This window comes from Zosterops lateralis, assembly GCF_965231275.1.
Source record: "Zosterops lateralis genome assembly, chromosome: 2".
NCBI lineage: Eukaryota > Metazoa > Chordata > Aves > Passeriformes > Zosteropidae > Zosterops > Zosterops lateralis.
The window spans coordinates 109,891,630-109,917,270 of NC_139763.1; the positions used below are offsets into that span (position 1 = coordinate 109,891,630).

Below are 25,641 nucleotides of genomic sequence, written 5' to 3' on the forward strand. Positions count from 1 at the left end.
ATTGAAGTTTTCAGAGATATTGTTGAAGTCTCTTTTTGTATTTTCTAGTTGCTTTTATATTTGTTGGCCAGAAAGATTGTGGTTTTAGTTAATTTCCTTCATGGAAGGCTATTGCTTGGTTTGTACACTGCACATAAAAATACAGAACTAAATCCATTGTTTGCCTCTGGAAACAGAAATACAGGAAGAGGCTTGTAGAAATTAGTAAAATTTATCTTAATAAAAGTGCTGTGTACACATCATATTCTCTCAGTAAATTTTTGATTTGTGGATTTTTTTGCATTTCCCAGTTCAAAAAGGGGTGATGTGTGAGATACTGTGAGGGCTCAGTGACATGAGGAGTTTTTACCAGGCTCCTCTTAGGGCTCTCTTTTCTTCCCTTCTCCTGTTACCATGACATATCAGGCTTTTCAAAAGATTTGTTGTTTTCTGACAATAAAATGTTCCCATTAAGATCTAAATAAGAAAACAAGTATTGAAATAAACTACCACCGTAATGTGGCTGTGTAAAGGAATGAAATGGAACAAAACAAAATGAGTAATGACATTGGCAAATAATTTTTTGCAGATAAAGGTGTAATTTTACTTGTTTCAGAGGATTGTTCTCCCCTTTTTTTTTTATAGATGATACATGTAAAGCATTTATCACTTGAGCAACTTTATTTTTTTTTTAAGAAAAAACCCACAAAGGAATGAAAAATCATTACTGAGGAATTTCATATGTCCAACCCAAAATGTCTTTGTACAAGTAATCTCTAATGGTTTCTTGTCTGGGTTTTGTGTTTTGCTTTTGTCATTTTGAATTTCCATACAGTATTGCTGGAGGGGGAGAGGAGAAATCATCTTAGTGTTTGTACATATTTGGCTTTCCTCAAACAGTTGTAAAAACACTTTTCAGACATGGAAGCAGGTTTGGGGATTTTTTTTTTCTGAGATCAAAGTTTACTTTTTCCCTTGACAAAGAAGTTTTGTCTTAAAGGCACAAAAAGCATTATGTGCAGTATATTTTCATCTTGGGTCCTAAAAACACTGTATCTCTTCTTTGTGTGCAGTGCAATGACAGCATGAAGTGTAGCACTTTAAATGCATTCAGATTTCAGTGACTTGAAACACATTATTTTTGGATTTTATATATATATATATTTAATGACTGTGTGCATACAGAATTAATTCAGGCAGTTATGTGAAACTTTGGGGTAGGAGCAATTCATAGGAGCATATGTTTTTAGTAAAAAGTTGATCAAGAAAAAAGTTAGAAGTGGCTACCTAAATGTGATCTTTTATTTCTTTGTACATTAGTTCAGAGGTATTTATTTCAAAACTGAAAAACAAATTAAAATTGTATCGTGATTTAAGCAGCCATCTTTAATATCATCAAGGAATAATTTCTGCTCTGATTCTTATTTTTCAGTATAATTTTTTCTGTTAAGTTGGTGTCAGAAGAGAAATCTAAAATTATTGGCTAGTTATGTCTTGAAAGGCTCACAGCTTTGCTATGCCTTCAGCTGATTCAGGTCTTGGTGCTAATTTCAATATGTTTTGAGCATAAGATGAGCACTGTCATGTTTGCCTCTGTGTTTATAGCAAATTGTTGGATTTCAAAGCCAGAAGGGTTTTTTGTCCTCTGCAAAGAAAGAGGCATCAGATAAAGGAATGAACAGAATGGTAAACCTCTTTTTCTTAGAAGTTAAATCCCAAAGGTTCAGTTTTAGACAACTCTTTTACAACTATTTATTTGTTTCCTAACTTCTTTTGAACAAAGTTATTTAAAAAAAAAAAATCATGTGCAAAGACAGGCAGCCACTCTGAGTTCATGGTACTTTCCTTTCTCATGGGAATTACTCTGGACAAAAGTTATTATTCCTGTCTGTGAAGACATTTGTTCACAGTCATCCCTTCCTCAGCTGCCATCAGAACACACTATCCAAAATTCAACTTTTCCTCCCACCAGAAGGAAAGAGACATTTCAGGAAAACCACTGGATCACTTTTCAGTGATATGCTCCATACTAGAGCTCTTAATCCATGGGTTGATATGTGCCTGGAGTTACTTATGTAGTGTGACCCTCATCAGGAAATGGAGTGCTAGGGGGTCTTGGGTTTCCCAGCTATTTGAAAAATTTTCTGTACTAAACCCTGAAAATTGGAATACCAAATCAAAAATTGGCCAAATTTGATGATACTCTGAGTACCTCTTAAAATCTCTTTATTAAATGACCTGTCATTAGGGAGCAAATGTCCATAATCTTTTCTCCAGTCTTTCTGGCTGGGGTGACAATGATTGCCTGAAGGAAGGGGAGTGGAATGATGCCACTAAATCAGAGCATATTGTGGCTCTTCTGATGTCTCTTCAAGCTGATTTTTAAGATATGTGCTCTTCAGAAGTACAAGGGAAGGAGAATGTGAAGGAGTAAACATACATGCAGAAAGGGCTTTTTTGGCCACAACTGCTTCTTGAAAGGCTGTGGTAACATTCAATTACAGTCTAGTTTCTTTTTATATTATATTTTAAATTTGAACAAACAACTGTTCTCTCAATATTGTGAGATTTATTTTTTTTCTGTCTCCTTACATAACAAAAACAACAATGATAAAAACAAACAACAACAAAAAAGAAATAATTAAAAAAAACCCAGAAATACTAACACCTTCCTGGATAACTGTGCTCACTTCCTATAGATTTTGGTGCCTATTTTATAACTCACCTGCTGCTTGCAGCAAAAGTGCCATCAGTACCAATTACATCATCAGAGGTTTCTCTCATTAATACACCCCTTCTGTGCACCTTCATTGATAGATCTGATTTTCAGACAAGGCATTTCAATTTAAACCATGGATTTTCTGTTCAAGAACAGTTGACTCTAATGTACAGACCAACAGTCATAAGTAGTTTAGTTGATTATCAGGCAAATGAGACTCTTCTTAAAACCTGCCCTTTTTTGTCATGACAAAGTACCAGAGACTCTTGATCTCTAACTGTTCTTTCTGAAAAAAACCCCAAACTTAAGAATTTCTCTACCCACTTCCACAAAGAAAAAATCCAAAACAACAGACAAAAACCACACCAACAATACAAATAATCTTTCCTTAAGACATCCTTGTTGTGATTGACTCTAATGAGCAGAAATCTTGCAACAGGTTATGCTGTCACCATAAGACTATTATGTTAGGATTTTTGAAATATGCTAAAACCAATAAACATGACTTAGACAAATTGCTTTCAAGTGTCTGGTTAGACTCTTACATAAACTACTTTCTTTTTTTTTTTTTTAATTTATGCCAACTTAAATATTTACCATCCACTGAGGATACTGCTTTTGAAACACAGCAAAGCAGCAGTTTTGTTCTCTGGAATATCAGTGTATTTCAAAGCTAATTTTCTTCCCAGATAAAGAGTCAAATTATTGTGAGAAGAAAAACCAGGAAGTTATTTCCACTTGATAGAGTTTAAACTGGTTATGATACTTGATTAATCTATTTAAATGAATCATAATGTAAATGTATTGTTTAATTTGGCATAGGCCTAATGAGAATTTGTAACTGTTGTGGCTTCCTCTTTTCTCCTCAGTTTGCTCAACATATTCACACTTTCATAAGGAGGTTTTGGGCAGACTTGTAGTTCCCTAGCTTAAATAGTTAATTTTTACTCCAGGTAATGTCATTCTTCTCTAACCATTCTTCTTTAATCTGTCCAAACTCTTGTTAGATGTTTATTTGAGCAGCCCCATGTTTTACCTTGAGTTATTAGCTAAAAATTCCTTCCAAAACCCAGAAATCTTTCTATGTTGGTTTGAGTGGAAATGCCAAAAAGCGATGCACAATGCTGTGTTGTGTTCCATATGAGGGTTGGTGGTTTTGGTATGTCTTTAAATAGAGTTAGGAAACACCAACCCAACATTTGTACTGGCTGCTGTTGGTGGCTATCATCACTCTTTCCCAAGATAATACCTTGAGAGTTTGCAGATGTAGTATCTTGGGATTGTTGCAGAGTTAGTGATGCCAGCTGATATTATCCAGCTGATGCCGTGTATTGACTTCACAAAAGGGTTTAGTAGGAGCATTTGAAAGTAGCAGGATAAGATTGGTTTTACTTGTTGCCCGCACTCAAGAGTTCTCTCTACACATTTAATTATTTTTGTGAATCGCCTTATAACATTTACTTTAATAGCTATTTTAAAAATGGATTATCTAACTGATATGTCTTCCCTCACAACTATTTTAAATTATTAACCAAGTGACTCTCAAAATGTGTATTTTGTATTTATATTTTCTCCAGCACGTTTGGGTTTTACAGATGGCTCATATTTCATTCATCCCTAAGCAGTAGCCCTGAAGCCAAAGGAGTAGTGGCCAATCTTTTCCAGTGTCAGTCCCTGGCATTTATTTTCATCTGTTGTGCAAAGAAACCCACAGTGACACTGAAAATCCCACAAAAAACCAAACTGCAAACAACAAACCCTAAAACCCTAACCTGGTATGACCTTGAATCCACAGTACATGATTATTTAGCATCAGTCTCATACATTCTTTTGCTGTGAGGTAGAAGTACAATAAAATTTAGAATGTCTTCCTGCTAAGTAGTGAAATCGAAGTAATTGTACAGAGAAAATGCACTGCTGAACAGTAGAAAGGCTGAATTTTGCCAGGGCTGTGCTTTTTTTTATCAGCTCACTAAAGTGAGTCTGTTTCTTGAAACAAATTTGAAGACACCGTAAGAAAAACCTGACTTTAAAATGCTTGCAGCTCTTTTCAATTTGGAAGATTTTTTTTGAATTGTGAGCGATTGCTAATATAAAATTCTGCATCACAATATTTGCCTTTCTACTCAAGGATAGGTTTGGGTTTACTTACCAAGCACTACACACATGATGCTGGAGTGGTGTTGTCAAACTCCGTAATAATTGAACAATTGGAAACTACGTCTGTATGTCCCCAATCTTTGTTTTCTGAAGAGTGTTTAATTGGAAGATACAATTATGGTCAAAAACTTCTGTGATACACATTGCCACAATGTTTAATTGCTGAATTGGGAACCCGAAGGGATCTCAGTGTAAAAAGTTTCTTATCTAATATGATGTGTGGCTAATTTCAGAATCATTTTACTGTTTTTTTCCACTTTTTAGTGTGGGAAAATTCCCTGCTAAAATTCAAGCTTTTCTGTATGAGAATTCTATTAGTTGATATCAAAAGTTGTACTCCTTTCTTTCTATAAACTTTTGAGAGTAGGATATTGAATTTTACTTCCCATCATGGTTTCTGAATATTCTTTTTGTTTTGTCCAAGGACAACTAATTCTTAAGCAAATCTCCTTACATATCTAAAGTTTGGCTTCAGTTATGTGTTAGTTCCAGCTGAGATTTTAGATTGTGTAGAATTGTGCATAGACACAAATACACCAATTGATTGCCCCCTTTTTTTTTTAATATTATGTTTATTTATATTTGTGTATCTGCAAGTTCATAGCAGGAGACATTACAGTAACAGCTTGCTTTGAAACAGTGCCGAGTCCTGCCAGCAAAACATGGATTGCACCTTCCAAATTCACAAATCACTAATGTAACATTCAGAAAACAAACGACTCCATTTCCTTATCTGAATTGAAGCATAACTGTTATGAGAATTTAGAAATACAATTGTTTGGTTTTCTGCATCAGAGTGTTAACATTGGCAGCCACAGCCTTGAGAATGAAGCACATCAAGGGTCTCTACACTCTTTAAGAACTGTGCAGCAGTGCCCAGGTACCACTTCAGGTGGAGTTTGTGGAGTTTTCCATTTCTTTGAGGACAAAGTAGCAGCATGATGCTGTACCTTTTTCAAAGACTTTTACACTAATTACATAATTCTGACTTTGAAAATATCTTAACAAGTGCCCAGGTTCACTGGAAACAGCGGCAGATGAGAGGCGTTTAGGATTTGAGGATCTTGAGAAAGTTTTTTCTAAAGCAAATGTTTTTTAGGAAGTTTTTAAATACATTCTCAGCATGGCAGGGTTGAAGCAGCCTCAGGTGGAGGGCAGGAGGCAGCTGGCAGAAAGAAGCTTGAATCTCAAAGCAGTGATATGTGAGTCTAGGAAGTATAGACTCCTTTGAGGACATTAGGTAAAGAAGTTCAGAGGTGCAGCCAGAAGTGTACTCTGATGGCTGATTTGTACTGTTTCAAAAAAACTCCAGGGTTTCTCACAATGCACCTTCTGTTTTGATTAGTGACATCTATTTTAGAATGCCTTTCCCCTCCTCAACTTTGTTTAAAGTTTATTCCAAATTTTAATTTCAAATTTTCTCATTTTGTACTGTTAATAAATGCATAATTATTCAAGTAATTAGATTTGTTCCTGTAACAAGAACAGGATAATACTGGTTTTTTGGTGGTTTTTTTTGTTTTGTTTTGTTTTGTTTTTGTTTTTGTTTTGTTGGGTTTTTTTGGTTTTTTTGTTTTTTTGGTTTTTTTTTTTTTTTTTTTTTTTTTTTTTGTTTTTTTTTGTTTTTTTTTGTTTTTTTGGGTTTTTTTTAATTTACTTTAACTTTCCTATGCATCAAGCACGATGTAAGTGGACTTCTTCTGCTTACTTTTTTTTTTTTCCCCCCTAATTCTTCATATGCTCTTTCAAATTAGACAATGAAATTCTTACTGACACAAGCAAGTAAACTGCTATTTGTTGGATATCCCAGGGCAGATGTATTGATGCCTTTCTTGGATCTCTTTATGTTCCAGCCTTGTCCTAAATTCACTTTGTAATCCCATTAACCTGTCAGTTGTGGTACCAGTTAATAATTGGCAGTGCACCAACCTGAAAGACCTAGCTAGGACATCTCTGACTGCATCCTCTGTTAAAAAAATAAATTCTTGATATAGATTTGTGTTTTTTGTTAGATTTGTGGGGGGGGTTGTGTGTTTTGTTGTGAGATTTTTTAACCTTTGCGATGCGTTATGCAACATTTCTGTTCTTAAATATTTTAGTGAGCTCTTGGAAGTGGTTGACTAAATAATGTATACTGTGCCGCGTTCATGTAGAGCCTGGTGGAAATGTCACACTATCAAAGTCAGTCTCTTGTTTTTATCAGGAAACAGCAAAGTGTGAACTGTTCCAGTGTAATAGGATCCCAAAGAGTTGAATTGCTACTTCACTATTTTAAATGCTGAATGAGAGCATTGAATATGTTGTAAAGTCAGAAATTTATTCTTTTACACTGGGAAAGGAGGGCTGAAATGTAAACTTCCAGGCCTAAAAGTTTCTAAGAGTAAATAGATAAAATAATTATCCTCTCAAGATCCCTTCTAGCCTAGGTAACTAACTTCTCATGATACTTTTTTTTTTTCTTGTTTGTTGGTGTGAACTGCAGAAACTCTTGCTCTGCTCAGTAAACATTCAAGGGAAAACTTCCATCTGCCTGTAGGAACTGAATACTCTTTTCAATGAGACCACTGATAATTCATTGAATAGTCCTTTGATAGAACACTACAAATAAATAAACGAAAGAATAATTTATTCCAGATAAATGTTAGTTGTTTTTTTGGTTTTTGTTTTTTTTCTGTGTAAATATAGTTCTGCATGTGGGCATAACCATCATATGATCTGCTTCTGGTGAAACATAAAGTAAATCATAGTAAGCAATGCTATTGCCTGTTTTCTGTGCCTGGTTGTTCCTCTATGTAATAATAGAGGTGCAGAGTTGGTGCTTCTGAGGAGAATTCATTCTTTCTTGTTATTTGGTTTGGGGTTTTTTTTCTGTATTTTATCTAGCAAAAGAGAGATCTGGGTTTGCAATATGAGAAGTGAACAGTGCCATTTAGTATGGTTGGAATTTTTGTTGGAACATTTGGAATATTATCTCCTTTAAGAACCTGGCTCTGTTTTATCCGTGTTATAAAATTGTGTGGTACAATAGCTCCCAACTTCTAAACATCAGTTAGAAATGAGTGAAGACAAAGCAAGCCTTGATGGGATGTGGGAATGGGAGAGAAACAACAAGGAGCTGTATCTCTGTACAGAGTACTGTGTCCCTGTGTGGTTTAGGGCAAGATTTTAAGGACTCAATCCTTCCCCTGTCTTGGATACACTGGAAGCATCCTTGTGTTTCCTCATGACTTCATCGTCCCAGAGGAGACGAATTCTTTGATCCTTTAATAAAGGGAATGTTAAATGTTCCCTCTCTTCTCCCCTAGGAGACATGGAAGATCCAAGCTGCCAAAAAAATATGGTGTTTATCCTGATTATTATCTTTCATAACTGAGGAGTAGACAATATTTGGTATTTTCAGAAAGTGAGAGAAAAATACATTTTTTCACAGAACTGTCTTTATCAATTGCCCTCTCTACCATTCTCTCATGCTAGAGAGTTCCTCTAGCCTGTGTTTTATGCACAAAAGTTAAAATATATTGTTGCTTGAATTGATTTTGTCAGTCTTCCCTGACCCAATATGTCATTAAATACCAATGCTAGAGGAGTAAAAAAAAATACGAAGGTCTTCATGTCATCTAACCCAGGTGTTTCAGGAGTCCATTTGGAATTTAACTTTATTTTATTTTTGCATGGATTTCAAGACTATAGGAATGCTTGCAGTGAGGCTCATTCTCTCATTCAGAGGCACTATAGTGTTTGTTTGGGTTTTGTAGTAATGAATGTTAAGAAGAAGATTTGGTACAAATATGGGTAAACACAGAGTATCAGAATTACTTAATACCCAAGAGCTTTACAAATAGGGAAAATGAAGATTTGTTGTTTGGAGTGTTTCTTGTTTGAAATAATGATAAATACTATATGCTATCTAGATCTGATTCACATTGATTCTATCTATACCCTGCAGATGGTTGCACTGTCATCATTGTTCACGAAGGTAGTGAAGTCAATTTCAAAGCAGTTACAACTCCTGGATGACATTATTATCTGGCTTCTGTAAATTGGTGTAACTCCACATACTTTGATAGATCTACTTTAAGGTGGAACTGTTGGAATTTTGTCCCAATGTGTCCAATCTCCAGCTCATCAGCTTTAAGTAGGATCTTTTTGTAGTGTTTTAGACCATTTTAAACCTTGTTTAGCCTTATGCACCTAATTAAACTTCTTACCTTTGTTATATAAAATAAACTACTTGTTTTAAATGCTTTTAAAGTATTTTGTGTCATAGTTAATTCAAAATGCAAACAACTCCTAATAGCATGTCTTGAAACTGCCTGCTCCATCTTTTAAATGTCCCTTCGGTTCTGCTTAGGCTTTTTCTTTGAGGGAGAATTGCTACTAAAGAAGAGAGATCAAGAAAACATTAATGACCTGTGCAGCTCAACTTTAAAAGGATCTGCAGCAGTCGAACTTCTTTGTGGTGTAAATGCATTTCTAGCTTCATAAACAAGGGTGGCATAAATTTTCATTGTGGCATAGAAAGTTAATTTATGTGTTGGAATTGTGATCTTGAAATCCTGTACATAATAAAGTTGTCCAGTGTGTGCAATATGCAGGAAATTGCAAACTTCAGTTAATTCCTAGATAAAATAAGCGTGCATTGCACATCAAGGATTTGTCTTTATTTTGTTTCTATGATCAAAACTTCAGTTAATTTCAGCTTTGTTCTCTGCCTCCCCCACATTAGTTCCATTGTCTTGATTTGCATCATTGCTGGCAGCTGGCTTCTTATCAATCTGTAGTTTAGACCTTTACATCAAACAGTAAATTAATTAGAGGTAAAGAAACCCCAGTCGTGCTTCTTGATAATTGCAGAAGCCTCTAAGCATAGAAGTGAATGTTGCTGATTCTTGTCAGAGATGAGAAGTGTGACATGGGGGAGGAGGCAGGTCATGCTTCACATTTAGGGAACCAAGAGTTATCTCTAGAAGTAAGTGTTGGTCACTTACCTGTGCCTTTCCTTTCCTAGTCCCTCCTGTCATTTCTTATGAAGTTAAACTAGGAAAAAATAGCAATTAAAAAAAAGTAATATTAGATGTGGGGTTTTTTTTATAAGATGCATGGTCCTAATGCATCACAAGATGCGGATGCATCCTAGAAGTTGCTTTCTTTTCCCTATACCACAGTTTAAAAATGTAACCAAAACTACTTGGATTCATTCAGTTACAATTTATGAACTATTTTTCTTCCTATGAAGACAAATTAGATGACCCTTTTGCATCCAAGCAACTAGTACAAAAAGGCTCAGGAGTGTATTCTCCAGAAGATGCTCATAGACACAGATTGTCAAAGTACACACAGAGTTTAGACCTTGCCTTGTGTTTTTGGCAGCAGAAAATGTCTTAGTGTTTTGTCAAATTGCTGCATTGTGCTAAATTCCCTCCTTTTTTTTTTTTTTTTTTTTTAATAACCATTACTAATAATTAGGAAATTAGGACCACTTTAAGTATTTTGCTGCATTTGTATTGTTCCTTTTAAAAAGCCAAGACAACAAAGCAGCATTGGAACCACATTAGTTACTGTGATGGGGAAATAGGCAAAGCAAGTGGAGGTATGGGAGTCGTTATGCATTATAAACCTGAAAAAAGTCTGCTCTACTTACAGTGAAATAATCTATGGAAATGATGGGCTGGTTCAGTCTAATTTATTTGCTATCTCCTATTGCTTATTTCCCCCATTTTTGTTTCTTTCTTGAACAAGTAAGTATGATTTCCTTGATAACAATTCAAGATATGTGTCATCTCCAACTGTCTGATGTTTTTTGCTGTCTTTAGCTGAGCTGTCTCATGTAGTTCATCTCTTCAATAGTGTGCGGATCACGAAAGAAGGTAATACCTTGCCTGGCTCTTCAGAGAATATTGAATTTGGTTAGATACAGTGTCTGTTTTGTAGCAATATCTTTCCTCATTTCCCAAACCGTATTGTTAGCACAGTTTAAGAGCTCAGTCCAGCATTATTCCAAGGTCATTTTGAAAGTCCTGCTGTGATTCTGATTGTTTTATATTTGTCTCCGTTTTTGAGCTGAATATAAAATTCAGTCGTTTATCTTTTGAATAGGAAATTTAATTTACAACTTGTCAGTTCGTTTGCAAAGCGGACACCACTCTGAAGGATTCTCCTAAATATATATGAGGCTTTTCTCTTTTGTCCTCTGTTCATTTCTTTATTCCTGTGAAGCAGGGACTTACAGAAATCTTTTCACAAAGTGAAGTTCATGGTTATCCTGCTGCCTGCATCCTCCAGACCTTCTTGGCAGTGCAGACTGGCTGGGACAGCAGATGGGTGGTGGATGCACATTCCTGGTATTCAGCCAGGAATCTCTTGCCTTCTCTTGGCATCCCTGCCCTTTGTCAGCTCACAGAGCTCTGGTTCTTTGATAAAACTTGAGTATCACTTTCTGGAAATGTGATGATCCTTTTACTACTACTCTCTTTTGTTTGTTTGTTTGCTTTCATAGAAAACCTCTTAAATATCATCACATTACTTTCCATACATATTTCCAGGTCCATGTTTTCGTCCCTGTTTTATGGTGAGTGGGTACTGTGTAATCTCTGGAATGTTTGTGATGAATCAACTGTTGTGGCCTTTGAAACCAGAATTTAACTTGCAAGGTACTTGATACCCTTTAATCCTGTGTCAAATGAATAGTCTAAAATGACAGAGAGTCTGCAGGACCACAAGTTACAGCATGAGTTAGAATTGTTAAGTGCATTTGGAGTTGTCTCAAACAGTAATAATGACAGTATATAAACCAAGGAAACTTTGGATACATTGAAGTCACTCAAAATACTGAGTCCCAAGTGAGGTCTTGCTTTGAATCTTTAGCTTTGACAGCTGAGTTTTGCTTTGGAGATTCTACAAAAGAGAAGCTAAACTTTTTCTTGACTAAATGTCAACTTTTTTCCTTCTTTTTGGTTGTGATCCAAGTTCGAATAAATCTGTTCTTTGTCTTCAAGAGAAGTCTGCTCAGGAGTTTTTTGGGCTAGATAACCTAGGGGGAGACTGGCAAGCTTGTGAAGATACTGCTATAGAAAACCAAATTGAGATATATTGGCAATTACAAACACACAAAAATTTTTGGGAAGTTTTTAAGCATGGCATCATAATGTGGAGTTCATAATTCAACACTTTATACTTCCCCTGGAGTCCGTGGATATATTGCTCTTGTAGTTTTAATGGGCAAACAACCCTGCTAAACACAAATGGAAGTTCTGAGAGGCATATTAATAAATGACAGACCTAATAATAAAATGACTTGTTTATATATGGAAGCGGATTCTTTGGAATTTAAAATATTTTGAAAGGAAACACTCATTAATGTATTTTGCTTTTGCAGGCTTAGTGTATTCTTAGCATGTGATTTCACAGGTCCTTAATATTTTTAAATGCAGGTAATGAATTTGGACATCCAGAATGGCTTGACTTCCCCAGAATAGGGAATAATGAGAGCTACCACTATGCCAGGAGACAGTTTAATCTCACTGAGGATGATCTTCTTCGCTATAAATTCCTAAATGCCTTTGATAGAGATATGAATAGATTGGAGGAAAGATTTGGCTGGCTTGCATCTCCCCAGGTAAGCTGCATATACAAAATGATCATTTTTAGTCACCAGTTGGGTGTATGTGTAGAGTAACTACATATCCACATTTGCATGCTGCAATTTCAAACTGTACTTTATTATGCGCTGTGTAATGTCTCACCATATATTTCAACTTGTCAAAACATGGCACTGAAATAACTTCCACAGATAATAGAAACCTGAAACAGTCTCCTTTTAGCTTCATAACAAGGTCTTTTCCTATTATTTTCCCTATTTTTATTCAGTAACTGTGGATTGGATAAAGTAGACTATAAAATTGTCCATAATCCAATCCAAGGATTGCTTTGAAAAAGTATGAGTTGTTCTGACATTGCACTTTATAAAAATAATTACTCCATTTCTGAGGCAAAACTTTCAGCAGAGTCTAGTGAAAGTTATAGTCTCTTAGTCCTCAACCTGCTGCTTCTATATTTGCATTTTTACACTGGTATCACACTGTAATTTTTATGAAAAAAGATCAATTGTTATCATTTCTCAGTCTTTAAATATTTCATACTAGTCCACTTTAAAGAATAATCCACTTCAAAGATGTTTTTTTTTTAATTGATGTCAAGTTACTTATTAATGTCATTAGCAAATAAAACAGAGTTAGTGTGTGCAGCCATTTATTGCAGCTTATTGAAGCTGTTTCTCACACAGATTTCTAAAAAACAAACAAAAAACCCAGATTGAGTGTTTCATTTTCTGAATTAATAAATGTGATGCAGATCCCCATAACAAATAGGCTGAAGATTTCACTTGACAAAAAAGAATCCATTTTTTTACTAAAGGAAAGTGATGAAAAGACCTGGCTACCAATCTTTGAGCAAGAATTTTTCAAGTGCTCTATGCTGAACAAGCTTCTACCTCTGTAATTTTACATTGCCTTGTAAAAAGTAAGCTACAGTTTAGTAATCAAAAACTTTATATGACATTTCATAGATAAAATGAAATGTCATTTCATTTAATGCCTTTATTTCTGTTGCTTAAATATTGCCTGTACCTCACATGAAGTGAGGTACAGAAGCAGTGGGGTTTTACTTGGTTTTCATAATTCAGTTAGAAATTAAATATTTTTAAGTGTTGATTTTTTTTTTTCTTTCCCTCCTAGGCCTATGTGAGTGAAAAGCATGAAGCCAATAAGGTCATAGCATTTGAGAGAGCAGGTCTTATTTTTATTTTTAACTTCCATCCATACCAAAGTTATGTGGACTACAGAGTGGGTGTTGAAACTCCAGGAAAATATCCTTTTCTTTACTGTTCTGTTCATGAGAAAAAGTTTTAGAAAATGTTAGCTGTTTTTGTGTCTTTGTTTCCTAATATGAACTCAGCCTGTAGTAAAAAGGTAAGAAATCACTTGTTTGTCACCAATATAATATTCCTTTAATTCTTTGTGTGCAGCAAAAAAAAAAAAAAAAAAAAAAAAAAAAAAAAAAAAAAAAAAATTAAAAAAAAAAAATCTATTAATTTGTCTTCATAAGAGATCATTTTGTAGAAAGCAAAAGTAAAAAAAAAATGCAATTTAAAGACTTGTGAAACTGTTTTGCAGAATTCTGTTGAGGAATGAAAAAGCAAGTAACTCTCACTTCTTAAATACACAACAGAAAGCCACCACAATGGGGTGATACTGCATGGAGTCACACGAGAGAGTGCATTGGTGCAAACCTTCATCAGGAAGTTTGTATTTGTACATTTCTACTTTAAAACTGGGTGGACTGAGAACGTGCTCTTAGATCAGCTGAGCAGTAAATGATTACTCAAGTAATCCCTTGACTGCTTTTGCATTTGTGTCCAAATTCTTAGCAACTCCAAAAATTAATGCTGATTTTCTGGAGAAATTTTAGTTCCCCAAATCCAAGTTTCTTTCAAGTCCTTTGACAAACACAGCCTAGTGGCTCTTGTTAGTGTCAGTTTAGAGCACAGCAGCTCCAGTTTTAGCCTACTCTTTATTGATCAGCCATTCAGGGTAACTTTGTATTTCAGTTGCTTTAGTTCAATGGTGGAATTTCCTGTCCTGAAGATCCCAGAGCTGCACACAGTGCTCTGTGGGAGGGGAGGCTCACCAGAGAAGAGTGGAGGAGCTGTTTAATATCTAGAGGAATTTCCTTATCTATTTTCTTTATATACTTTGGGGTGTTTTAATGTTGACTAAGGTTTCCTTCTTAACTCTTCCCTGCAATTAGAACCATGAAATTTATGTATTGTTTTTTTAATGGAACTTTTTAACCTAAGACCTCAATAAAGGATGTCTTATTATTAGGACATACGGTAATATGATATTAAATCCTCAGAACAAGTTCTCCACTTGAAAAGGAATTATTTATGATCCCTTTAAAACTTAGATGTGAAGGAGAAGTACCTAAAAAACAAAAGTTTGTTGTTAGTCTGTTTGTTTAATAAATTAGTGAATTTTTAATCTGATACCCTTTGTTGTTATAAGCCAGAAGACACAAATTGCTATAATATATTGATCAAATGGTTTTTAATTAAACATTTTCTGAATTTTATAGGGAACTGTAGGAAATAACGGTGATCCTTTCAATACTTAGGTTTAAGTTTGTTTTGTGGATTGAACTAGACAAATGAGAGCATCCAACACTTGTCATTAAATTTGCCTTTATTGAGTGGATGACTTTGGTCTATCCATGTATTGTAGTGATATCTATCTCCAAGCTGTTTTTACATACATTATACATTTTTATACATTATTTTTACCTACATTATACATTATTATATACATTTATATGTAGATTATCAGATATGTTACCAGGTATGTTCAAAGGTACAGTTTCCTGCCTGGACTGTGTTTTTGTAGGCAGTCCTCCATTCTGAACTCACTGAAAATGTCATTCTTTCAACTGTTCTTTTTTCGTAGACTGTTGGCTTAACAACCCTAATTCTAGTTTTGTTGTTTGGAAAGTCTTTCTGTGGGCTTTCAGCTAGTCAATGTCTATGTGAAAAGTCAGTCAGTTTGTGGTCATTTTTCCTTCCGCCTTGTACTTCAGTCTTCTCTCTTGACTTATTTTCCTTGACATTGGGTTGCTCTGTTCTATGATTTGTTCTCCTAAGATGCTCTACCTTGGTGTGAGGTATTCAAGGAATGAATCCTTAATTTTATATGTGAGCATGGGAGTCCATGAATGTTGAGCAGTATGACTTGCTGCCAGCTTATATCTGTATTTTGACTTCTCATGTTGTCATGAAAATGTCATAGGAAAGAGTGTTTTCTCTGTTTTACATATTGTATCAAAGCAGTGTAGTCCCAGAGTGAATGAATATCAGACTGGCATGAATTTAGGGTTTATAAGGACATTCCAGTACTCATCTTTTCTCTCTGATGGCCAGTGACAGGACCTGAGGGGGGGATGGTGTGAAGCTGTGTCAGGTTTAGTTTGGATATTAGGAAAAGGTTCTTTACCCAATGGGTGGTTGGGCACTGGACCGGGCTCCCCAGGGCACTGGTGACCGCACCAAATGTGACAGATCAGGAGCATTTGGATAGTGCTTTCAGGCACATACTGGGACTGTCCTGTGCTGGGCCAGGAACTGAACTTGCATCTTTGTGGCTCTCTTCCAACTCCAGATATTCTATGATTTGAAGCCAGGGTTATCCATAAGCAAACAGTTAGACTCGACCTGAGGAATCACAAATATTGTCATCAAAATTCTGCAGAAACATACTTTTTTTTTTAAATCCCCACATAAATCCAGGCTCTCTGACATTTACAACGTGCCCCTAGAGCTTCTAATGAGCACATAAGGTCATTTAAATGAACCACTGGTGTGTGATGGCTGAAGGCAAAGACACCACTTTGAAGTGCAGTTGTGTAACTGTCCCTGCCTGGTAGAATTCGGCCACATTGAGACAGAGGACTTAATTTAGGATCAGTCAAATGCTAAATTACATCAAGGTGGTGGATACTTAAGGTTAATAGGTGTGAATAAGAAATACAGCATACTAATGTGGGAGTGCCTCTTTGATCTGCCTGGGAGAAGATGGAGGTTTGCAGCACTGTGAGGCTGTGCACGGATCAGAGTGGCACATCCCCTTGCCGAATTTTTGAGTCATTATGTGAAGGAAAAAGAAAAACATTTCTGTGCTTATGCTGGAATTTTACTTCATAAATTATGCTCTTTTAGAAGCTTTTTCATGAGAAAGGCAGCTTGAACTAACAAATTATTTCTGCCTAATTTGCTTCAGTTTTGGGATAGATGAACAATCAACATCTAGGTCAGCTCTCTCTAGTTTTCTGATTGCAGATAAAACTTTGAATGTTAATGGGGAAACCATAAATAGGTTTTTTTCAGTTTTATGTTTTTAATACTGCCTAGGCCTTTTTGTGGGATAGAGTTGGGATTCCATAGCCGGTGAAAATTCACAATGGAAACCTTTCCTCTATTCAAAAGGAACGTGCTGAAAGGATGGAGAAAGAACAGGCTTAAAGGCTTCTTTTCCTTCCTTGAGATTCCATACTTGATTTTGCTAAATAAATTTTTATCTGTGTTGGAAGTCTCATTAAAATTAAGCTATATGTATATATTCCCCCCCTCCTTTTTTTTTTAACAAGATTTGTTATCTTGGTTCGAAAGTAAATCTGCATTTTATGTTTGTAATTACCAACCAACGTGAATTGACATATCTGTAAATTTACATGTGGTTTAAACAAAAATCATATTTGGCAGAAACAAAAAGAGACAGTACCCCCCTCCCTCTCAGTATTTGTGCATGTGTTGAGTGCTTGACTGGCTTCAACTGCCATTGAAATATCCTGAGCTGAATTTTATCACGCCAAGGTGTTTAACTTCATTACAAAATTTAGCCAAATACTCTCAATAGGCTTTTTGTGACTTCTAAGTTGAATCCTTAGTCTTCAAAGTTGGCAGTGTGTGGAGAGGAGCAAAAGTGGTATCCTTCATCTTGAAATTATTTTTTTTCAGTGAAATTCAAGAATTATTAGAAGCAAAATGGCCCAACCACTTAAGACTCTATCAACCCCACAAGCACTACTTGGTTTCTCTTGTCAGCAGTGAGTGTTGGAACAAAATATCCTATTTTATGATTTGCATTTAATTTGCAAATGTGTCACTAAACATGCAGAAGATTAAATTTGAAAAATTGTGCTAAAATAAGTATTTCAAAACATTGTAAAAGCATAGTAATTAATGTGGTAGATAATGTGTCAGTTTTTCCCTTTGCAGCTCTATCTGTACAAGGGTTCATTACTTTTGCTGCTCTCCTCCCTTGTACTTGAGTGGGAAATTTATTGGAACATCAAACAACAAAAGTCAGGTTGTGGGTTTGTATTTTTCCAGTGAGAATACAGGCTACTATTTCCAGCACTGTTATAGAAACAAAACAGATCTCACTGCATTAAAAAAAAAAAAAAAAAAAAAAAAAAAAAAAAAAAAAAAAAAATTCTATTATGTACTTAATTAAAATGCACATCTTTTGTTTAATGTTTTTGTGAAAGTAATCTTCAGAAAACAAGATGCTTGTAAAATTCCAAAATGTGAAAACTGGCTGTTTTTTATGAGGCTTTAAGTTGGAAGGTGAATGCACATGTTTACCAAACTAGTTATTTTTCCCAGACAAGTACTTGATCTGTGAAGATCTTAAATTCTTTTGTGACCACATTATTCAGGATCTGGTTAATAGTACTTACACAAAATATGCAATTATATGTGTGGAGACATGGAGATATTAACTAAAGCACTGCACTCTGGCAATACTGACATAATTTCATGTGGGTTGTTTTTTTTTTTAAACAGCATAGCCATAACAATGGCATTTGCTTTAAATAGTTTTGAGGGCACCATTAAACATGCCAAGGCTTTCAATAACATTGATAACTTATTAAATTTAATGTATAGTGCAGATCACCGAAGCAAGGTGTGAAATGCTTGATGGAGGCATTCTCCTGCCATGTTAATAAAATATGTAGTGGAATAAGAGCAGACATTGCTGCTGCTGAGAGGACACTGAAGAGAGTGACTGGATCTTGTAGTTTGTATGTTTGCATGTTGTACATGACAACAAATGAATGATAATTTAATTTTTGTGGTTAAAAGAAAGGAAGGGAGAGGTGTATATATGTGCTGTGCACATGAAAACCTTTGAGGACTAAAGCTGGCAAAGTATAATTTTCCAAGCTTTTTCATTTTTTTAATGAAGAAAGATAATAAACATTAAGATTTTGCTGGAGAATGTGGTGATCTTTGGGCACCTGCCCTGTAGAAAATAACAACCAACTTGGCAGTTTTGGACTATTCTCTCATTTTGCTGCAAACACTTGTGGGGAAGGCATTAGTTACCGTTTATGATTTGGGAGCTAATTGACATCTTTGCTGTTTTCCTTATGTTCATTTCTTTTTCTTCATTGCAGTCTTCTAGACTGAAGTGTCTCAGAGTAAATTTGTGGTTACTTCTCTGTGATGTCATGTTTCAGCCCTCCTTGTCACCAGAGGATTCAGTCAGGCAGGGGGTTGGCAAATGTCCCACCTCATCTGATGGAATTGTGTAAAGGGACTTGAAAACAATTCTGTTTATACCAGAGTCCTTCAGATTTTGAGCTGGCTGGTTTTCAAAAGGTTGAGCAAACACAGAAGCCTAAGAACAGTTGATGAACCACTGACTTTTTTTGAGAGAGTGTTGCTTCACTCATCCCTAGTCCTGTTAAATACAAGCGCTAGTAAAGTCAGATTCTTCCACGGCTTAGAACAGAGGGAGCAGATTGTGGATCATAAGCATTGTTATTTCCCTCTCTTTTTTGAGTGGTGGGGAGTGGAGATTACTTTCTGTTTTAACTTCAGGAGGGGAAAAGATGCTTTAATTATATCCAATCAAGAAAATACCAATGTACTGAAATAATAAGAAAATTAAAATATTTTATTTCTGGTTGTCCCAAATAAGAAGAAATTGACTTTTGAATATGAGTTAGCTCTTTATTTCCCTATTTATTTCCTTATATTTTCTGACTTTATTGTTTCAACTTTATTTCATCTTTTATTTTTCACTAAATCTGTTTAAATCCCTTTAAGTATCTACAGGTACTCAGACTGATTGCTACACTTGGTTAAATAATTCACCCCATTTTAGCAACTGCAGTCAGAATATTTGTCTCTTAAAAAGCTTTCTTTTACAATATATTCTTTCTTCTGTTCCTCTGTGCTACAATAATTCCAGCTCTTTTCCAGAAGATTCTCAGGGGAGTTGTGGGGTTCTCTTCTGTAAAATTACATGCTTTTCTCATTGACACTTGATCACATTCTGACAGACTGTAAAATGTTGCTAAATACCGATTGATTTTGATGGTCACAATTAGGTTACTTCTTAAATGCAATTCAAATGCCTTGTTTTGTTCAGTGGCACATTTTTAGTCTAGTTCATCCCCTAAAGTGCTGTGCCTATCTGCTGTAATGCTATAAACTTATCACTCAGGACAGATTGCAGAAGAGACTGGGAGGTGCTTGCTGTAATAGGAATCACTTTGCTAAAATTACATTTTCAGGACAAAGCTTCATATGACTTCTCTGTGTTCTGTATGTTTTTCCATTCTTTTCTTGGATTTTATTATGATTTTAATTTTATATATAGCATGCTTCCATTATTTCACTACTTCCATTACTAGTTCTAGATTTTTTGTTTTGATTTCTTTTCTGTTTAAGAGGAAATTTGCAAAGTTCCTTAACAGTTGCCTTTAAGTATAAAATCCTTCTGGACTCTGATGCTGGAGAGTATGGAGGTCACCAAAGGCTGGACCACAATACAGAGTACTTCTCTGAAGAGTTTCCTCACAATTATCGACCTAATTCAATTATGGTGAGTGCATTGTTTGGGAGTTTGTTTGTTTGTTTTAATTTTACTTTCATCCGTGTAAGTTTTGCAATTCTTTGGACAAATATGGTATCTCTTCTAGTATTTGGGGGAAGGGGGTATTTTTAATTTATTTTCTGAAATGAACCTTTGTTTAAATACGGTATAGTTAACATTATGATTTGATTATAACCAATAATGTTAACTGATTTTTCTCTTTCAACCTTACTTTTATATTTCCATGCACTTTTGCAGTGTTGTTTGCCAACATGCATGAAAACCTACTAATACCTTTTTCAGTTGCTATCCTTGATATTAGAATTTGCTTTATTTTCATGCATCTTCATGCTTGCTTTTTTTAAAGCTCTGCAGAAACTTCCTTTGCTGTTTTAAAGTTGTGTGCTTAATTCTACAAGCATGAATTTGAGGCAATCATGTGTTTGCCAACTGGCTTTTTCCTCCTCAGTTTACAGAAAAAACTTTGCAAAAAATAGAACAGGATTTTTCTGTTCACATCAAGAATTTCAAGAAATTCCAGTCCTAAAGTGATATGAATTTTAAAGAGTTTCCCACAAATCACCTGAAATTAACTGTGAGACATAGCCTTGAATACAATTTCTGCTAGCTGAGGTGGTCACTAATAGAACTCTACATTTCTTAATTGCTCTGGAAATCAGAATCATCTGAATTAGCAATTTTAAAATGTTATTTTCCCTATTCTTTATGTATGTAAATGTGTATATATACACATATTTCCTATTCTTTCTCTAAGTATTCACATATGTGTATATCCTCACAAGCACAAGAAAATAAGATTCAGAAAAGCTGGGAATTAAGGCAAGAGTTCACTGGAAAAATTCTGAAATCACTTATATTGCTGAATAGATTTTTATACCTAAAACATTGATGTGGGTGAAGGGTGTGTTTCTCTGTGCACAGATACATGTGAAAACCTGCAAATAAATCACATTTGTAACCTCAAGAGCCTGCAAGTGGAGCACCTGCACTGATCTGTGTGGGCCATTCCCCTTCCGTGGCTGAACAGACCATGAATTTCTAGTGTCACATCTTAACTTCTAACCTCTCTCTTTATTTCATTGGATCCAGAATGTTGGCATTTCTTTCATTTGCATGATTTAGAATATTTTCATTGCATGAAAGGATTTGTGTGCTTTTTGTTGTGCTCATGGGCTTTGGGTGCGTTTTTTTTTTTTAAATTATCTGCATGTGACATTGCCTTCAAAGTGTGGGTAAGTATTTGTGCTAATTTGAAATGAAAGGTCTAAGATTTCATTCCTGAAGGTTACGTAGCAAATTATTGCTTCCAGAGTTCTTGCTTCGTGTGCCCAATTCAAATGCATTGCCTGGGTGATTGGAGAGCATCTTAATTATCTACCACTAACTTAACTTCTGCAAGCCAATTAACTGTAATTCGGAGTGTCTATTTCACATTTAGTCCATTAGATGGTGAGTGCAAGCCATCCAAGCCAGAAAAAACCATGACAGAATGTGAAAGCTGCATTTTGCTAGGAATATGTGGAAGATATAAGGCATGTGGCAAACACAGCAGCAAATGCACTTTTTGCAGCATCAGCTGTGGCATGGCAATGGCACCTCTAGGTCAGAAAGAAACCCAGATAAACTTTGTCTTATGTCCTTCTGCCACCCAATTCACAGAACTCCTCCAGCCAGCTCCCCAGAGGATTCCTCATGCACCAAATAAAGGTAAAAATTTTAGTTGCTCCTCCACTACGAACTTCAAAGAAGTAATTTTTTAATGAGAGATGCACCTCCCTTAAGGAGGTGTGTGAGTAAACATTGTCAGCAAAACATACCCAGAGGGTTGTGACAAAATGAAATCACATACAATAATTCAAGTGAAGCCTAAACAGCACACAAATGTGCTACAAAAATAGAAGATAAAATGTGACATGATTCATTCTAAAAAAACCACCTAATAAAAGAAATAGTCAAGGTGGCACATCAAAATGAGAAGAAGGGAGATATGAAATTCCTGGAGCAAAGAATCCTAGAAGAAGATGAAGCCTCGTAAGCACTGCTGAGCATTTCACTGTACAGTTTTCAGGCTTGTTTAACAAAGCTTTAGACGGCCAGAATTCAAAATCATCAGACACACCTTGAAAACTCCACAGAAAATGCACAGAAATGCCCTTTATAATATCACTTATTTACATAACTGTACTAATTTTTCTGTTTCACTGCTTTTTTCTATAATGGATTGTTAACAAATACATGAAATGAATTTACATTTACATTATATTTCATGTAATCAAACTTTCTAATAACAAGCTGTGAACCATTTTGTCATTGTAAGAATAGACTTTTTTACCAACTGCTTCATTTCTGTTTACAACTTCACTGTGATATTCTCATATCAGTCTTTTTGGAGATATATTTCATAAAAGATTGTGCTTCTTGCATGCTTCTATAAACCTTTAGTCTGGCTTAGGTCTCATCATCTCTTTGCAAGATGCGAACTAAGTGCTGCACATGTATTTCAATCCCTGTCAGATCTTAGTGGCCCTTTATGGATTCATTCATTTTTTGGTACCTAACTTGGCTTTTGTGATTGGATGTGAAACTTAGATTTGGGGCAGGGGGAAGAAAAAGTGTAATTTTCTACGAACATGTCACTCAAAATGTCTCTATTTTCTAAGGTATCCAACTCAACTGAATTTTGCTGTAGAAAACAACTGTAATAAGTGTCCCAGAATTTTATTTTTGTACCGTGCCAAAAGTTTGGGTTTATATGAAAATGGAGGTGTTATACTTTCCTTCTTTGTGCACCAACAGAAACTGGTGAAGTACAATATTGCAGAGGATGTTGTTTCATTGGAAAAGTAGTATATGATTTATTGTGAAATATAATTGCTTAACATATTTTGACTTTTATGGATTTACTTTTTTCTCTAGTTCATTCCAATTAGTTCAAAAAATAAATAGATGTCAGAGTATTCCTTTTCCCTTGTTCCCAGTGCTTTTTTCTGATTCTCTATTTTTGGCATTCAGCTATATAATCTTTTCACATTAAATGAAAGTGAAATTATATAGTTTATTTTAAGAATATCCTTATTACAGGCTTGAGTTTTTAACCTTGGCCTTAATGTATACTATTCAATGTCAAAGTGCAACTTCCTGCTTCCTTGAGTCTGTGGACAAATTAAAAACCTCCCATAGATTGAAATTATCTAAAAGCTTTTAGTGACCTTAGCTTTGAAAATACTCATTTAAATAACTTTCATGATAAGGATTTATGTATTGAATTTAAAGGGACTGATGTAATCTTTAACTGTTTTCTCCCCTGACATGCACAGATATACAGATTAAATGAAAGAATATTTGTAGTTAGAAACCGTTGAAACTACAAGAATCAGTCAGTATTTAATCCCACAAAGGTATTTTTCATTTTTTACCTCTTGATGATTAAGACTTTTAAATTCGTTTATTCATCTTCATTGATCGTTTGACTTCTTAAAACCAGCAGCAAATGTAACGTAAAGTTACTCTGTTAGTAGTTTTGTTTCATCCTTTCTTCTTCTTCAGTGTACTTGTCTTTCAGAGGATTTTGCTGTCGTTTTTAGAGTACTTTTTCTCAACCTGAAAAAAGAGTGCAGAAGATAATATTGGAAATTTTGAGACACGCCCTGTGCAGTCTGTAGACTTCTTTTGCATAAATGAAGCAAGACAATCTAAGAAATTATTTTCTGCATATTCATGCTATATAGCTGTAAATTGAAAAACAAATTGGAAAGCAGAACTTCACATTATTTTAAGCATACCTTCTTTGTCATGTGCAATATCTAGCAAAATGAAAACCAAAATGTGTGAGGTTTTGTATAATAAATTGTAATCAGAAAGGAAGAGCTATCATCTATTTTATTCTTTGATGGTTAATTATATTCTCAGAATAGTGTCCATGTGTGACAATCAGTGGTGATGCAGGGACAGGAGATTGTCTAAAGCCCTCATTTTAATTAAAAGTTTGGGATAATGTTGGCACAGGCTCTTGTGACATTGCCTTCTGCAGCTACCAGCTGCAATATGTGCTACTGAGTATTTTTCTGCAGTGCCTGATCTAGCTCTGAGTTCTAGTAATTCTCCCATCTGTTACAAAACGACCTTGAAATTATTTTTAGGGCTTGGTGTTTTCCAGTCCTGAAAGTCGGATGAAGAGTAGTAGCTCATTACAGTTCCAGCCAATTTTGGTTGTGCTTGCACCTGGTACTGAATGGGTCTGACAAATCTGAAAGTAGCAGTTGTCATTTGCAGAACCTCTTGCTTTTGGGGTTTTAGATACATTTAGAGGCTGCTGTGTATTTTAGTCCTCTCCTATGTGTAAGGTAATATTTCTGCCTATAGCTACTGCTGTTCACAGGTGCTTTCCTACCTGTGGTATTCCTGCATTCTTCTTAACCCTTTAGATCTCTTTTTTTCTGGGAAGTTTTCTGGGTATTCACAGGAAAAAAAAAAAAAAAAAAAAAAAAAAAAAAAAAAAAAAAAAAAAAAAAAAAAGTATAAGGAGTAAGGATTTTGGCTGAAAACATCTTGCATTCCTGGCCAGTAGTAGTACCAGTTGTTTTCGTCCTGTTTGTGAGATTGCCAGCATGAACAGACTGTGATCTTGATAGGTAGTTGGTGGGAAATAGGTTGATTATATATATATTTTTTTTTTGTCTCTTTACTAGAGATAGTGTTTTAGTGCCAGAAGCCTTGATCTGTGTGAGACTTGCCTAGTTTCAGACAGTGCAGCTGCCTCATATGGATATGCAGTATAAAAAGGTCAAAGGTGCCAACAAAAACCCATTTTGACTTAAAAACAAGATTCCTATCTCCCACCATCGTCTCTGTTAGCACATCTACAGGTGAAGTAACAGCAGTTACTCCATTCCTGCCAAATTGAGACTAATAAGACTTTCAGTGATATTTTATGATTAAACCTTAACTTTATCAAAAACTGTCTTTGCAGCTGTGTCATCCTGTCTCAAACAGATCTGATGTTTTCCACTCCCCCATCAGAAAAGGCCTCATGAACCTTCCTCTGTGTGTTTTTAGATGTCTTCTTGGCTTCCTAAAATAGTGGAGATGGTGTGAACTTTGGAGGGCTCGAGGTTGTTAGTTAACAATTGATACAAGGAGCAGAGGGACAATTCCTGAGTAACCTTCTCTGAGCTTCCAGCAGGGAGTTTGGGTCTCCTGAGGCCCTTTCCAGCATGGGTGAGCCTGGAGGGGAGGAGTGGATGGAAAGGGTGTTCAGGGTGAGCAGAAAGCTTGAAACAGAAGAGAGACTCTGAGGGTGATTTGATTGATGACAGTCAAGATGTGGGTTAG

At 35.3% G+C, this 25,641-nt stretch overlaps 1 protein-coding gene across 3 annotated transcripts in view; it reads left to right on the top strand.

Annotated features, from left to right (window-relative positions):
* Positions 1 to 25,641, top strand: part of GBE1 (1,4-alpha-glucan branching enzyme 1) — a 135,752-nt gene that overhangs the window by 104,719 nt on the left and 5,392 nt on the right. Inside the window, exons 13-16 of one of the 3 annotated variants that reach the window (XM_083854626.1) lie at positions 12,289 to 12,473; positions 13,591 to 13,719; positions 20,179 to 20,302; positions 21,970 to 22,017. In XM_083854626.1, coding sequence (XP_083710752.1) covers positions 12,289 to 12,473; positions 13,591 to 13,719; positions 20,179 to 20,302; positions 21,970 to 22,017 — 486 coding nt within the window. The remainder of the gene's footprint in view (positions 1 to 12,288; positions 12,474 to 13,590; positions 13,720 to 20,178; positions 20,303 to 21,969; positions 22,018 to 25,641) is intronic. The other 2 variants (XM_083854624.1, XM_083854625.1) reach the window with 2 other exon arrangements.